The sequence below is a fragment of the Patella vulgata genome, chromosome 5, assembly GCF_932274485.2.
Source record: "Patella vulgata chromosome 5, xgPatVulg1.2, whole genome shotgun sequence".
NCBI lineage: Eukaryota > Metazoa > Mollusca > Gastropoda > Patellidae > Patella > Patella vulgata.
Genome location: NC_065883.2, coordinates 14,705,796 through 14,723,713, shown reverse-complemented (window position 1 = coordinate 14,723,713; position 17,918 = coordinate 14,705,796). Strand labels below are relative to the sequence as shown.

At 32.8% G+C, this 17,918-nt stretch overlaps 1 protein-coding gene across 2 annotated transcripts in view; it reads right to left on the bottom strand.

The window, feature by feature from the left end:
- Positions 1–1,338: 1,338 nt before the first annotated feature.
- LOC126820246 (protein pellino) overlaps positions 1,339–17,918 on the bottom strand; it is a 30,898-nt gene continuing 14,318 nt past the window's right edge. The window contains exons 3-10 of one of the 2 annotated variants that reach the window (XM_050548074.2): positions 17,272–17,401; positions 16,147–16,248; positions 10,829–11,029; positions 10,010–10,198; positions 9,499–9,597; positions 7,820–8,035; positions 6,695–6,810; positions 1,339–6,066 (exon numbers count right to left, since the gene is read on the bottom strand). In XM_050548074.2, the coding sequence (XP_050404031.1) occupies positions 5,940–6,066; positions 6,695–6,810; positions 7,820–8,035; positions 9,499–9,597; positions 10,010–10,198; positions 10,829–11,029; positions 16,147–16,248; positions 17,272–17,401 (1,180 nt within the window). In that variant the 3' untranslated portion in view covers positions 1,339–5,939. The remainder of the gene's footprint in view (positions 6,067–6,694; positions 6,811–7,819; positions 8,036–9,498; positions 9,598–10,009; positions 10,199–10,828; positions 11,030–16,146; positions 16,249–17,271; positions 17,402–17,918) is intronic. The other variant, XM_050548075.2, reaches the window with a different exon arrangement.

Below are 17,918 nucleotides of genomic sequence, written 5' to 3'. Positions count from 1 at the left end.
TGTTGTAGAATGTTTTCAACATGTGAGCAATTTTATCACCTGAGATTATTAAACACCACTCCAACTCACATTTAAAATATAAACTTTAATATAGGTAATATGCTTCCAAAACTTGCTTGCCTTACATAAACATACATAAACATAACAATAGAGGATGAAACAGTTGCTGATTGTTCCACATAGCTCATGCAACACCTATATGAAATTCGATTATACAGCTCTATGTACAGAACTTTAGGCACACTTTATATATCTGAACCCCCATAGACTAGAATATAAGCAGGACTAAAATTATGTCACAGCTTGTTTATTGGCGGAAAGTTAGACTAATCACGGAAAACGGCGGGAATCTACCTGTGGCAGGTTGACATTCAGAATCGTATTTTACTTATGAAAAGGATATGTTGACATAATTCCTTGATTATTTAAAAAATTAATGAAGCTTTTCAGGTGACTGTAATTGATTATTACAGTACACACTAAAGTCTTTCATTTGAATCACCAATAATCAATTTATTATGTCTCGTGAGGAGCTTACATAGCCTGTATTCATTGGATATCTACAATAGTAATGAAGCATATTACCCACAGAAAGTGAAAAGAAACTAGATTATAAACAGAACTTTGAAGAATGTTACTAGGATATAAAAACAACAGATTTTAGAATGTTATGGACAAAAGAAAAACAAAACAATTTGGTAATGCCTCTTAAAATTAATAATATAGATAATTTAACAAAATAATCCTGAATTTCTTCAACAAATCATTCATTAATACAAAATGCGACCAAACAGATTAAACTTTGATAGAAATGATAGATAGCTAATTACAAAGCAGTATGTTCATTAACCTTTTTGTACTCGTGTATGTAAATATCCTCTACCCTGATGACAATCTTTTAAAGGCATTTAGTAACTGGATAGAGCAATAAACTATAACACATGCTTGGAAAAATGTTGTCTCTACATAAATATGTGTTATGTTTATTACCCTGGTGACAAATATTAGATTTAGTTATGTAGCTCAATTTCAAAACAACTTGAAACTAGTGATGCCTAGATCGCCCGAGTCACAGAATTAGCAAAAGAGAGAGATTCCACTCGACACATACTATTTCATTTTGGGACTGACATATGGTTCAGTTTCATTTGAATAATTTGCTTGCGCGTAGGGGCTCTTCAGCAGTGGGAGGAAACCCACAAGACTGGACAGGCAACCCTACTCCTTGTCATGTTCAAGTGGGGAATCGAAACCACGCCACTTTACTCATGACAGACCTTGTAATTTCAAGCCCACACATTAAACAACTAGACCACACACCCCACCCCACCCACCCACCCATACACAGAATTAGCAAAAGGTCCTTAACTAGTTCAAGGTAGTTTCAGACAATCCAAGTGTTAAGGATTAACATAACTCATTGAATTATTACTGAATAATTACGATAATGTTAATTTTATAATAAATATTTGTGATGATGCGTTACGTACATAAGCCTATACAGGTATTTATAATTTAAAACACTGAATGACATATCTTTTCATTATCTGTAAACATGAATATGATTTTATACAATGCTAGTATTTCTTACATCTAATTAAGCATATACATAGGTTGAAAGTGATTTCCTACTTCTAATTAAGAATGTACATGGCTTGACAATGTGTTGGTAGAAACATAGCGTTACACTACATTACTAGAAATATGTCTTTTCTAAAAAAGCATAAACATAGATACATAGCTTGGCAATTTGTTCATAGAAACATAGCTTGACAATGTGTTCATAGATACATAGCTTGATCATGTGTTCATAGATACATAGCCTGACAATGTGTTCATAGATACATAGCGTGACAATGTGTTCATAGAAACATAACTTGATAATATGTTGCTGGAAATATTCCTACTTAAGCATTTATACATAGCTTTACAATGCATTATCTACAATGTTTTCATAATGAGACTAGAAATGAAAATGAAGTGAACATGTTCCAACATTAATACAATAATCACGTCGATCAGATGAAATGAAAATATTACAAATAATTCTAGAAAATACATGATTAAAAATATTTCAAAAAAAAATATGAAAAAATGTACATGACAATCGCATCGGACTAGGCAAAAAAATATTCATACACCAACTACATGTAATACATAAAACTACAATTAATTAAACACTCTTCAACATAAAATGCATTGTTATATAAATTGGATATGTCATGAAATATATCAAATGTGTTATCTCTTGCATGAAAAATATATATACCTAGGAATATATATTAGGTTTTTGCTTTAATGATAACTCCTTATACTTAGGTGCCGGTGTAATTCTATATGAAGCGCCTTATTACAACATGAGATTACTATCTGCATCAAAAGATATATATGAGACATTATCATAATATTGACAATATATTGTTTTGAAATGCCATTGCTTGGTAATGTAATATCTTTAATGATAAAATGCCCTAGTATTAAATGTCCTGTGCCATTTTTAGACTTGAATATACATGTCAGTTGGTTTTGTGGTTCGTAAGTCAATGTATAGGTATTCTTCTATACACACAGAAGGACAGAAATTCTGTTTCAGCTTAATGTGGTTTTTAAAACTGTGGTAAGATAGCATGTGGTTGTTGAAACCAGGGTAAGACACCCATAGAAACTGAGGTAAGATACCCATAGAAATCAGGATAAGATACAGCTAGAACTATTTTTTAAGAGTAAATAAGGTTAGGGCATGTGATTGTTGGTGAGATTGTAGGTTAGGGTAAGTATTAGGGCTAGGTCCTGGGTTAGGGTTGGGATTAGCACTAGCCCTGTTTACATTTTGTGACCTTTGACCGAAGTTGGCCTTATCAAAAAATAGATCTAACTGGTAAGATACCCACAGAGAAACCCGGGTAAAACACCCATAGAAACCCGGGTAAAACTACCATAGAAACCAGGGTAAACACCCATAGAAACCAGGGTAAGACACCCATAGAAACCAGGGTAAGACACCCATAGAGACCAGGTTGAGATACCCATAGAAATTGAAAGTTGTAGAAATACTGTAGCGATACACTGGCAAGATAAAGCAGAATCATAAAATATATCTTTTTGAAATTAAACATATATTTTTCTAATATCAATTTTGCTACTGTAAATTTTATCATGTGTGTATTTTGTTTTTTAAATATCCATGGCAAAAAAATAATAACCCGGTAAAATTTATGTGTAATCTCAACAATTCAATTCTAGCCAACAAGCTTAATGACCAAATTGAATTCCTTCGTTTCAAGATGTTTTTCTCATAAATTGCATAGACTAAAACACCTAGAACATAATAATTACACACACAATTAATATCTGAACAGTTATAATCTTTAGACTAGTTACTATACACGTATGTTATAGGTGGAAGTAAATTTGTGTAGTTCCATACACTGTAATTGTACCACTGAGAGTAACATTTTTTTTGGATTTCAGGCGCCTTATAAGTGCATTATTATACTACAAAAGTATGATCAAGCTCACTGATTCGTTTCCATAAAAATCGATTAATAAAGCTGAGTAGAACTAAGTGGCTTAGACTACAAAGCAGAAGTGCTGTGAGCTAGGCACAAGTTCAGCAACACTGCTTGCTTTAAAATAATTTAAATAAAAGGCTATTAAGGCCTAAATAATAAATGAATGAATATTTCTATATGGTTAGATAGATCAAAGCTGATGTTGTTTATACAGTCAATATAATTAATATAAAAGCTTTAGAATGATATACATATATTGTTAAATACATTTTACATAAAACATGTGATTATGGTAATCATGAACAAAGTCAATTACATTCATATGAACAATGAGCTCTTTTCAAAATGTGATATATGTCACACAGAACATGCCTTTCTCAAAACTGTTTTAATATTAACCTAAACTATCTCTAAATAAAATCTCAAATGAAACATTCCCTTTTTTCAAATCCATTACATATTCCTTAATAACTCTAATAAAATATCCCCTTTTTCAAACCATTTTTATATCTCTAATCACCCCCACCACCCCTCAAATGAAACACTCTTTTTTTTTCAAAACCCGTTTTATATACCTTAGATTCTCTAAATAAATCTCAAATGTAAATCCATTTTTCAAAACCTTTCTTATATTGAAAAATTCTTTCAAAATTAATGGTACATATTTTAATCAATTTTTGACTTTAGTACCGGTATGTTTCAGAAGATCACGTTTTCGAAAAGCACTCTACAGTCTACATATACATTGTTTAAATAACATATGACTTGATGGTTGTTAATAAATTCACAATATTGAGATTTATATTGGATGAAGAGAATAATTGGAATACAAAGGGGGAAATCTTTCATAACCACAAATAAATATACATATAATTCACAAATATACACAATTAGTTCCAATTACTCTGTTTACAAAAACACTTATATATGTATAATATACATCAGTTCATGCATTACTATACTATACTGCTATATCTATACACAATACAATGTCAAAATTTCCTTCAATAATTATCTTACTCACTGCAATTTTTTGTTTTAAGTAATGGGTAAGATGCTGGCTCGCTAGCATGGAGGCCCGGGTGTTCGATTCCTGCATTGACCGAGAAAGTTCATCCAGATTTTCTGGCGTGGTTCCTCCTTGTCAGTGATGCAGGACAGCTGTCTAGTCGTTCAGATGGGACCCTATCCTTAATACTGATATGAACTTAAAATCACTATAGTAAGAGTACTGACTAGTTATGGTAACTGATATTATCAACAGGGACGTTCTTGATTTCACAGTCCGTAAGTTCATAGTGTGATTGTCATTTAGATAGTCGCAGATGACTAGGATAAAGGTTCCTTGAAGTTTTATTTAGATAGTTGTACATGGTTGCTAAAGTCTGTTCGTTATAAATACTGGTTACAGTAGAGATGTTAGGAGAGTTAAGTTTTTATCACATAAAGATGCATTAGGTAAGAGATACATTTAAATCAGCCTATTGTAAGTCTTTTGGCTTCAAAGGTTATATATATTATTATTTAGAGATTTATTCACATGACAAGCCTGTAATCAACTCTCTAAACCATCAGATGGCCGAGATTTAAATGAATCTGAACACACACAAGATTTAAATATGTAACGATAAAATGGATAATCGAGGTCAAGTCTCATTTAACAAGTACCTTTGCTACGATAATTAATGAACTACGCTACATCTTCAAACAGTCATAACTTTGATCAGAATAAAGTAATTTGAATGAAATTTTTAATATATTCATTTTCTATTATCTATTTTTGAACTACTATAGCAAGAACAGACAACTCTTTATCTAAATCTTACATTACGCATCTTTAAGCTGCAGGAAGCAGGATATTATCAAGGGAAAATTTACAATGTATTGAACCTAAATACCCAAACCAGATGAAATGACTACATAAATTATTATATATAAAGTAAAAAAATAATAATAATATAAAACTAGTTAATGAAAAGTGGAAATTAAAGTTTGAAAAAACAAATCGCTAAAAAGACTAATTCGACAAGACACAATTACAATTTCCATTAAATTTAAAACTCTGAAACTAAATACATAATGGAACCGTAATCTGTTCAATCAGGAATTTAACAGATAAGTAGCCATATTATTTTTGGTATTGCAGTTCATTACCATCAGCAGAGATCTATGCTAAATTATATTTAAAAAATAATCTCAGTTTCATCAATAACATGTATAGTATAGTATCAATTAATGGATTGAACCATAATTAAACCTAGGTACCACACTATAAACCACAACATCAGTAGTGAGAGATAGAGAATTGGGGTTTAACATCCACTCGACACTTACAAACTAGGTGATTTTAAGACTATGACATGTTTAGTACCATAATGTCTGGGCACTTCACTATGATTGATGAGTTTTTATGACATTCATCTGGTTTCAGTCAGCATGATCTTGGAAAATAAGTTTAACATAGCCTGGATTTCCTATTAATGGAGAAGCACAAAATGGGCAGATGGCTCTGAAGCCATGACAACCATGAGGAACTGCCACATACGCCCAGTATCTGCAAAACAAATTTTAAAAGTAAAAATATTGAATGAACAGATTGAACAATAAAGAATGTTTACAGCTATTTATTGAAACATGAGCATTTATTAAACAGGAATTATGCAAGAGCTAAATCTGCCTATTACAGGTCTTTCTTTAGGCCTTAAATGTTATATAAACTATTAATTAGACATTTATTAATATGACGTGGACATAATCAACTCTCGATGCCATCAACTCTCGTTGCCAATGGATAGGCCCGATTTAAAGTAGATTATATTATGATTTAATTTAAAAATGGTGAAGGGAGGCTAAGCCTCGAACAAACAGTGTGGTGGTTACAATCAGTGCACACACCTGGCCAAACCTTCAAAGGTTAATATCTTCGCTCAAAATAAGTAATTTAAATGAAATTTTCAATCTATTCATTTTGCATTATCTATTTATGAACTATTATAGCAAGAATGGCCTGCTCTTTATCTAAATCTTACATAAAATATGCAACTTTAATACAAATTTTTTGTCTTTAAAAACTCAATGTTTTAAAATAAAGGGGAGGCAACTCTGCTCAATCAACCTTATAATCATATTATCTCCCCTTAGACCACGAACCATACAAATATTAGTGTATTATAAAAACTTACTTGACTGTTTTTTCAGATGCTACATGACCACATGGATTAAAACAAAATGTTGGATGCTCGGAATCCATATAAAGACTTAATTCACATCCCATTTGTAACTTAACAAATGGACCCACCTAAAAGAACAAATGTTTTATAATATTCAAATACCAGTTGTTTTAACATAGGGTTCTTTTTTTATACACACACCCAATGAACAAACCCAGTCAAGTCTCTATAAAAAAATTCTATTGAGAACTCAGACTTGTTTCATGTTAACAAGAACAATCATGACCTAATGAAAAATCCCTGCAAATCTGTTTAATATAAATCAAGATCAGAGAAAATAAACTTAGAAAACAAATATATCTCAAATAAAAGATATGATATTCAGGAGGAACAAACAAGTCTTGGTTACATTTCTAATGAATCACTCTGTCATGTTCTTGATTAATAATTAATCTGTATTACAAGCAGACATGAGTTTTTGAAATTTTTCAAGCTGTGTCAACACTAATGTTAGTAACACAAAAGTTTCTGTCTATTATTTATTATATGGTGTATATTATGACTAATCCTGGACTGAAGGCACCTGTCACAGACTTTGTCAGACTCAAATTATCATGCAACATTTTTATTTTAATGTATATGTTGTGTGATAATTTGTGTCCAACAATATCTGACAGGTGAGTGAGAGTGAGAGAGAGTGAGAGAGAGAGAGAAATGGGGTTTAACTCCGTTCGACATTAGGTCATTTCAGGACTAACATATGATTCAATTTTATTTCAATAATTCGCTTGCGCGTAAGGGGTCTTTAGCAGTGGGAGGAAACCGGAGGACTCGAAGAAACCCACAAGGTTGGACAGGCGACCCTACTCCTTGTTACTTACAACCGGGGAATCGAAACCACGCCACCTGACTCAATGACAGACCTTATGATACAACGTACACACGCTAACCATTCAACAATCCAACCCCCTTGTCTGTTACAGATGCTTGATGTACAGGCTTGTATAGGTTGTGTGATAATTTTTACTTGACAAAGTGCCTTATGTCCAGGTCTGTATATGACACACTTTTTTTTAATAAATACAGAGAGTCCCAGCCACCCTCCCCCATAATTATTAAAATATTATAATTACTTACTGTTAAACATAGTGGACATGTTCTAGTACTTTCTGAATCTAATACACCCCATTGATGTTTACCATGTACATGACCACAGTTTAAATATACATACGGTTGTTTATCATGTAAGTTTAATGAACCACGTGTTGGAAGGACTAGAGTGTTCAAACCTACAGGACACTGTGGACGTCCTGCATTGATTTCTCCCACTAAATCTTCAAATTCATGTTCACTCTGAAACAGAAAACATTTATTCAAGTATTTATGTGGATGCCTACTTATTATTAATTCTTCTGGCCTCGGTTTCACAAAGCATTCTCAGACTTAAGTTAAGAATTTACTCAACTTTCAATCACTGTTTACGAGAAATATATTTGACCCAGTAACACAAAACTTTGCACATAGTTTCTTATTGATGTATTTGAAACATTTAAACACCAAAAGTTTTATAAAGGGCTATATTTTAGATAAAATAAGGCGAACAATTTTGAGTAAAATCTTAACTTAAGTGTGAGAATGTTTTGAGAACTCGGGGCCTGACTAACAAACTTTTGTTATGAATGAAATGAAAATGACATGGGAGTTTAACATCATACTTTTCTACACTAACTAGGCTAATGAGGATGTGTGTTATGAGGAAAGAATTTAGCTGCACAATGGCAATTTTGCCCCCTCTTCATCAAATTCCAACTGTCAAGGGATCTTTTATATGGTGAACTTCTGTTTTATGTCCAATCTAAACAACTAGACATCTTTTCCTTGCCGGGTCCTCCGTCTTAAAAATCTGACAAGGGGATTACTGTCCGGAAAATCTTGAGGAACTTCCTCAGCCAACAATGGGATCGAACCTGTGACCTCTTGGTTTGTGAGCCAATGCCATACGCACTGAGTCACCATGGCTCCATTTTGTTAGAAATGAAATGAAATAAAATGGGGTTTAACATCCTACTGTTCTGCTCCGACTGGGCTAATGAAGACAGGCATATGCCATGCAGTATGCTATTTAGGGAAATTTTGTCTTGACAGCAATACAAAATGCCAAGGGATCTTTTACGGGCATGCCAGTATGTACACGAGCCCTCAGGTTTTCATCCTATCCGAACGATTAGACAGCTGTCCTTGTCAGGTCCTCAGTCCTGCACCACTGACAATTGGAAACCTTGCCGAAAAAAATCGTTATGAACTTTCTCGGCCAATACCGGGAGCAAACCTCCGACCAACTAGCAAGTCAGCGCCTTACTCACTTAGCCTCTGTTACTCCCCCATTTTGTTAGAGAGAGAGAGAAATGGGGTTTAAAATGTCCACTCGACACAAACTAGGTCATTTCAGGACTAACATATGGTTTTATTTTATTTCAATAATTTGCTTGCACGTAGGGGTTTTTAGCAGAGGGAGGAAACCGGAGGACCTGGAGAAAACCCTGTGATGTACAACCAGGGATTCGAAACCACGACAGTTGACTCAATGACAGGCCTTATGATACAGCGAGCACATGCTAACCATTCAGCTATCCAACCACCACCCCACATTTTGTTATAGCCTACTGTTGTAATTACAAGGATCAAGAATGGAATGGTACAAATTTAAAAGCTCTAACGGTAAATAAACCTGAATACACAAACTGATGAGTATGTAAAATTTGTGGCAAAGCTCAAAAACTATTTGATAAGAGAATAAGATAAAATTCTCAACTTACAGGTGCTGAAATAAGACCAAGTGCTGAGCGCCATAACATAGTAGCACCACATAAATCTATTAATGTACCATCACTTAATATATTATCTTCGTCAGTTATCTGAAATAAATATTAAATAATTACCAAATTAAGAAAAGAGAGAGAGAGAGAAATGGGGTTTCACGTCCACTCGACACAAACTAGGTCATTTCGGGACTAACATATGGTTTAATTTTATTTCAATAATTCGCTTGCACGTAGGGGTCTTTAGCAGTAGGAGGAAACCGGAGGACCCAGAGAAAACCCACGAGGTTGGACAGGCAACCCTACTCCTTGTCACGTACAACCGGGGATTCGAAACCACGCCAGTTGACTCAATGACAGGCTTTATGATACAGTGCGCACGTGCTAACCATTCGGTCATCTACCCCCCACCCCCCCAATTTAGAAAGGAAACCATTCCATGAAATATTACTTTGATTTTTCAATCAAATTTTAGAGTTTTGCGGAGAATAATAAATGAGCAACTTACTACCTGACAGCTTTTTAAAGGAGACGGTCGAGATTCCCTTAAAGGAAATACTCCACCCCCTACAGACACCTCCCTCCATACACCAGGTTGAGCTGATGCAGCAAAACCCCCCTGAGGTTTCATTATAAATACACCATTAGTAGTTAAACCATCAATTTCATCACCTGAATACCACTTTACAGCTTTCTCCTGTAAACAATACATTATTTATTACTCTAAAGTATATCTAAATTCAAACGGCTCTTTGTCAAACTTTGGTATGGGCAACTTAAAACAAAATTTCCTATAGAAACTTGGAAATAACTAATTGGTACCGATTAATATATATGTAAATTTCTGCAGCATGTATAACAATAAAGCCTAATTTGCTTTGTTTAACATTGAACTATAGAAATGATTCAGCCACAAACAATATAGTGACATATCAATCAATCAATCCTGCTTTCTGAAGCTTTGAAAAAGCACAATTCAGTTTCCATTTGATGCTACGTCACTCGTTCTACTCATATTTTGTTTGACTTTTGAGTCATTGAATACAGTCTTGCAAAGTAGTGCTTATTCAAAATGATATTATAAGATAAATTCTGGAATCCACAGACTATAGCTTTCAAGAAGAGTCAATTAAAATTTGATTTGATTAAAAGATACTTTTCTTGGATATAATGATTCTATTTTCCGAAAAATCAAATTTTTGTTTCCATTCTCCTGATATATCATTGTCAGTGAAAATTTAACTATTAACTGTTGAACTTTGAATATTTCATGCACTGTTTATTTGGTCTATGTTTTGTTGCACAGTTTTCTTGCATTTGGACTTACCCCTAAAAATATATTTTTGCCAGCATCAAAACCTGCTGCTATAATTCTGGCTGTGTATGGTGGATTACGATCTACGATAATACGACATGCAAACCGCGATATTGTACTCTGGGTTATATTATTCTCACTACTACATCGTATATGACCGGGTATAGTATCCATGACAACATAATCTATAGGATTCTCTGATGACCGTCCAATCTGAAATATATTTTCAAAAAATTAATTTTTAACTGATTATCATTATTTTAATCTGGTTACAGTGACATAATTGGGAGAGGCATTCTCTCTTTGGGTGGTCAAACAAATCACGCCTCAAACCTTCCTTAATAAATCAAAATAATGCTGTTTTCAGAGGATTTTAGCAAACCAACATAAATGCTGTTATCAGGATTATGAGTTTTGAAAATATCTTTCACAGGGTTTTCGATCAGTGGTATATCCCCCATATTACTACCTTATTATTTATCTAAATACTTTACACATTGTATGAAGCAAACCTATCCCACACCTGCTCCCTTCCTAACACAATTTATAACCTAACCTTCAAGCTTGATAACATTGAGAGAATGCTCTTTGAAATGTCACCCAAATAAATTAGTAGCTGTTTTTCCATAAGTATGTGTTATTATATAGTAACTTATAGCTTAATATAATCTTCAAGATAGAGTTAACACAAAAAATTTAACTGAAAATCTAGACTTTTTGGGTGAAATTCTTTAAAATATCCGACTTTAAGACTTGTACATTGATTAACTATTGAATATCTCAACTGATCAATTATTTTGTCAGTTAGCCAGGATTGACAACAATCACTGAAATAACAAGCAAACAATAGTAAGGCTGATTTCTCTACCTCAATTACAAAATAAATTGATGATACTTATTAATTACATGCATGAGAAGCTTCCATCGCAGCGAGCAGGTTTACACTGATCGAAGAAATTGCTTATCACTCGGTTTAACTTGAGAAGAAAATGAGCATTATCCAACATTGTCAAGATATTTATGCCAACGAGGCTATATACCAAGTATCATCACTATTATTTAAACATACATTATGCAAGAGCTAAATCTAAACATTTCTTTAGGCCTGAAATGTTATCTAAATTATCAATTAGACATTAATTAACAAAACAAGACCATAATCGACTCTCGATGGCATCAGATACTCAAGATTTTAACTAGATTAAAACGGTTCGCCATTTAAAAATTTAATTTAGAAATGGGAAAGCGAGGCTGAGTCCTGATTATCCCAGAGCCCTGGTTACCACTGTGCACACACCTTGTCAAAACTACAAACAATGATAACTCGGCTGAGAATGAAGTAATTTGAATGAAATTTTCAATATTTTCTTTTTTTATCATCTATTTTTGAATTATTATAGCAAGAATGGCCAACTCTTTATTACGGTAAACTCTTAACTAATGTATCTTTAACTAGAATCAGAGACTTCAGAGTTATCATGTTACAATGCATGGACATATCAAACTGTTATCTCTATTTAGCTAAAAATCATTAAACTCAGTCAAGATATTTACCTAACATCTATACCTAGTTTAAACATTCTAGCTCAATTAGAGAATTCCATGCATTAGATCTCAATCAATGGAGGTATTGATGTAAAGAAACTATACACAAAGTTTCATCACTCTCACTCAATTAGAATCAAAGTCATTGTGTCCCAAATTACTCCCAAAGCTTCAAAAAAACAAAATCCTTATGCCCATTGTGTTTTAGAAGGTGTAACAGACAGACGGACGGACAAATCTTAATAGACCTCTATCTAGTTTGAACATTCTGACTCAATTAGAGAATTCCATGCATTAGATTTCAATCAATCAAGGTACTGATGTAAAGAAACTATACTCAAAGTTTCATCAGTCTCCCTCAATTAGAATCAAAGTCAATGTGTCCTAAATTACTCTCAAAGCTTCGAAAAACCAAAACACTTATGCCTATTGTGTTTCAGAAGGTGTAACAGACAGACGGACAAATTTTAATAGCCCTCTATCTAGTTTGTAGTTTGAACATTCTGGCTCAATTAGAGAATTCCATGCATTAGATTTCAATTAATGGAGGTATTGATGTAAAGAAACTTTATCACCCAATAATACATTCCACAGTGGATATCGCTTGTGTGATATATTTCATAATCTACTGCGATATCTCCTTAGGAGATATCGCTTTACATGAATTTGATTGGTCAGTTGAAATGGAATTACTTTTTTTTATTTTCAAAGAACAGTTCATTTCTTATTAAAAGTAACTTTTTTTTTTCAAAAATGAACTATTGTTATTCAATTGACCTTGATGGAAACACTGGGCCAATATAAAGGACTTTGCAATGGTTGACTTGCTGTCAAAAAATGATGTATCACTACGCCGTAATGTTCAGTAAAAGTGAAATCTACAGCAAAGAATTATATTTATTTATTTGTGCATGTAAGAAGGGATTGGGTGATAAATAAAATCTCTGACTCGTCTTTTTTGATATTAAAAAATATCAACTCGAGTTGATATTTTTTGATATCAAAAAAGACTGCTAGGTGATTCTCTATATACACAAAGTTTCGTCACTCTCACTCAATTAGAATCAAAGTCATTGTGTCCTAAATTACTCCCAAAGCTTCAAAAAACCAAAATGCTTATGCCCATTGTGTTTCAGAAGGTGTAACAGACAGATGGACAAATTTTAATAGCCCTCTTGTTTCTACGAAAAAGTGGGGTACAACAATAAAATTCATGAGTTACACAAAGAATATATACAGTACATGCACCACTTAGGGTGACCCACCATAAATAAATATCTCCAAATATCTCGACAATTACGCCACAATATTTATATATATGCCAAGCCTCAAATCAGTTTCACACAATTATAGTCACTAAATAAACGATCATGTTGTACCTAATAAGCTATGACCATTAATCATCTATAAATAATAGACTGAAAACTGGTTCCAAGTTGCGTCCATAACATCCAGACACTTTTGAGTAAAAGATAGGTTACGTGCCCTTGTTTTGAAATTAGTCTCGCTTAACCAGTCTATCGACCATTCTACGTCTGATTGACAGGTCGGGATAATCAAGACTACTTTTTTACGAAACATAACAGAAAGCTAGAACAAGAAATTGAATTTAGAAATAAGCACTTTAGACAATCAACAATTGTTTTAAGAAACTTGTAAAAGTAAAATGAAACTACTGCTAGTATCATGTTCCTGCTAAAGAAAGTGATTCAGAGATAGTATTTGTACTAAATCAAAAGATGCCGCTCTTAACGGTACAGTTAATGATAAAGCAATTTAAAAAATAAAACAAACGTAATTACTAAAGCTGCTGTAATAACCAAGAAGCTAAATTTTACTGCTATTCAAAATCGTCAACAATAGATTTTTTACGGCTGTAATAGTTGATATATTTGTAGAGAATTGCACGTGCCATGGCTATTTATCGACTCAAAGCGAGTGCGGGGTAGTCAGAAATCAGTTCGAGACACGCAACTGAAGCGTGCACATTTAGCCGTGTCGAGACCAACTTTCTGTAAAGTGCACGGGTCATCCTACGCACTGCACTGTTGTAGTTATTAACAGAGATAAGAAATTTTATAGCATTTAATTAGTCAACAGCTGTTTGTGAGACATTTTGATAACATTATCTAACAATGGCATTTTATGGTTCATTATAAAGCGTTTAAATCATATTATTATAAAATCAATAACATCCATTGATACAATACAATAAAAAACAGAAGACAATTAGGCTTTTCTCAAATGATTAAATGGTCTGTGCAAGCGATAATTCAATTTTTTAAAAAAAATATGTGAAATGAATGTTTTAATCAATATATAGTCACAGTGGGAAGTCGAAAGGTAATATCTGCCATTTTCTACAAAATTCACTTTTTTGCACATTTTGATCTAGATTTTAGTTTTATAGGTATTTTTTTTCAAAATCTTGTACCAGTATATGGATGGGTGGTTTCAAAAAGAGTGAAAATGTTGTACAAGTATAAGGATGGGTGGTTTTAAAAAGAGTGAAAATGGTTTTTTTCTATTAAAAGAAAATCTACCATGTAACTTACAAAGCATTACAAGCAATCCAAATATTGCCAGTATTGTTTTATGGTTAGTTAAGAGCCGTATCAGTTAAAACAATTCTTGTGACTCTACTGTGTGATAAGCTTATATCTAGGCATTTCAAGCAAATGAAGGTGAAACTGACTGTATTAAACTATAAACCATTAAAATTTTAGTCTATTTTCAACACTGAATTATAGCCTGATTAGACCTGATAGCTACCTGTTGCTTAAACAGCTATTTGTATAAATCTGAGAAAATCTTTAGAAATACAGCAATTTGCATACAACATTTATATAACGTTTTTTGTAAGCTATCATGATTTTTAAACACTATGCATTTTTTGGCTCTCGTGAAAAATTTGGCAAAACCCGGATACAACATTTTGACTCCCGCAGCAAGTATATGTAAATGTAGTATCACGTGTGTCAATATCAATAAATAAACTGATGTAGGTATTGTATACATCTGATGTATGTAAGATTATAGATTAGAAATACGCCAACACAGACTTGTTGCATGTAATGAAAAACAATTCATGACATTCTTTCTTCTCTACACATCCTGTATAACTGTTTATTTATTAGTGTTTTATCTATTAAATACCCTGGCTTACTATTCTCTCATTTACTTGTACTTGTTAAGAAAGTGTCAAATTTCCCTGGAATTGTCAGTTTTAGTTGAATCTGACAGTTTTATTCACTGTGGCTGTTGTATTATTGGCAGTCTTATTCTCTTTACATTAGTTTTTGTTGTTGTTTTTATTTTTTATACTATATATTCCTATGTAGTAAGATCTATCTGATAGATGTATACAGGAGTTGGCTATTAGGTCAAGATTCAAGGAGAACTACACTTCCACAAATATGTCAGGAGATACAATTTTTCAGCCAAAGTAGAGAGAGAGAGAGAGAGAGAGAGAGAGAGAGAGAGGGAGGGAGGGTTTAACAGCCACCAGACAAAAACAAGGTCATTTCAGGACTAACATATGGTTCAATTTTATTTCATTAATTCGCATGCACGTAGAGATCTTCAGTATGGGAGGAAACCAGAGCACTCAGGAGAAAACCCATAAGATCAGCCAAAATAGGCATTTGAGGCAGAAGTAGCCTTTGTTCATGCAATAATCATTAATTTGGGGGGCAAAAGTATTCAATGATAAATTCAAGCAAAATTTTTAAAATCCTCCTAATAATATTATCTGATAGTGATGTAATAAATATAATATATCATACCTGAAACATATCAGTATCATCATCAGACTGATATTCTACTATTATAGCTTTATTTCTAGTTAATGTATATGACACTGAATGTAATGCAGAATCTTGAACTGCCTGCAAAACAAATATTAGAAAAAGGTGTGTGAATTAATTCAAATTATAATAATATTACTATCTGAAGCATCGTAAATTTTAAACGGATTTCTTCGATTATGAACAAACAGCTTAACTTTGGTTATTAAAAACTTTGAAATTACAAGTAAATAGTTAAATTTGTCAAAAGAGAACTTTTTTATTCGTTGGAATATTTAGTTGTGCAATGGATTTTACTGAACGGGAGTTGATTTCAAACACACAGGTAAGTTTATAATAACCAAAGTTAAGTAGTTTGTTCATAATCGAAGAAATTTACGATGGTTCAGACAGTAGTAAGATGATTGACAGCATCAAGGTCTCCCACAGTTGAACATCATCAGTTTACATGTTGGCCATATGTTGTTCCAAGATGACACCACTATGAAGATTAGAACATGTTATGTCACTTTAAGATCGATATAATTCAATTTAAGCAAACATACAGAATATGTTTGTTTATACAGTGACTAAGGGATTATTCTCCATTATTACTTCACCCAAAGTCATACATTATTGAATTATTAAAAGAAATACTAGTATCAGAAAGAGAGAGGGAGAGAAATGGGGTTTAATGTCCACTTGACACAAACCAGGTCATTTCGGGACTAAAATACTAGTATCAGTTTTTGAAACAAGATGGAAGAAAAGTTGCCAGGCAACGTAACATCCATACATCCGAGAGTTGTTACATTTTTATTCTTTTTTAGGTAATGGGAGCATTTACAAGACATTAAAAACTGATGAAGGGCAAAAATTAAAATCTGACAGTTAGTTATTCCCAACAGAAACAAATCATGTACAGTACATGCATCAGATAATCAGCTGTTTGAGTTATAGGAAATCATTGATCTCACAAACAGAAACAAAATGTTTAAATTTCAAATCCATTGTATGATAACCTAAGCCAATGTAGTGATCGGTGATATTCAATAGACTTCTTCATCTAATAATTCTACTGATACAACCTTCAAAAATAAATGAAAAGTTTAAAAATGATTTTACCTTGGAAGACTGTGGACATGTTACAAGATGTCGTTTAAAAGGTTTGACACCATTTGATTTTGGTCGTTTATATAAAATATATTTACTCTTTCTTCTTCCTTTATCTCCATTAGGAAGGTGTCCATTATATCTGTAATACATACATACATGTACACAAATAGGGTATATTACAATAGTTATAAATGTATGTAGATGTCCAGAATATTTGTAATGGACAAACAAGTAGTGGATACATATGTATATGTACTACAACAGTTACATTTGGATAAACAAACAGCATATATTACAATAGTTATAAATGTATGTAGATGTCCATTATATTTGTGATGGACAAATAGTGGATACATATGTACATATATATGTACTACAATAGTTACATTTGGATAAACAAACAGCATATATCACAATAGTTACATGTACATGCAGATGTCCATTGCATCTTTAGACTATCAATTAATTTTTAGCATTTTCCTACATTCAATCCAGATTATAACCCTTGTTATTTGTTCATATTTCTGAAGTTCTAACCCATTACATTAACTGGCAGACTATCGCCATTCAGGAGACGACAACCGTCAAGATCGATTGCATTACTTCTAATGTCTTTCTTGCAAATCTTCTATTGTTTTGTTTTTCATTTTAGGTGA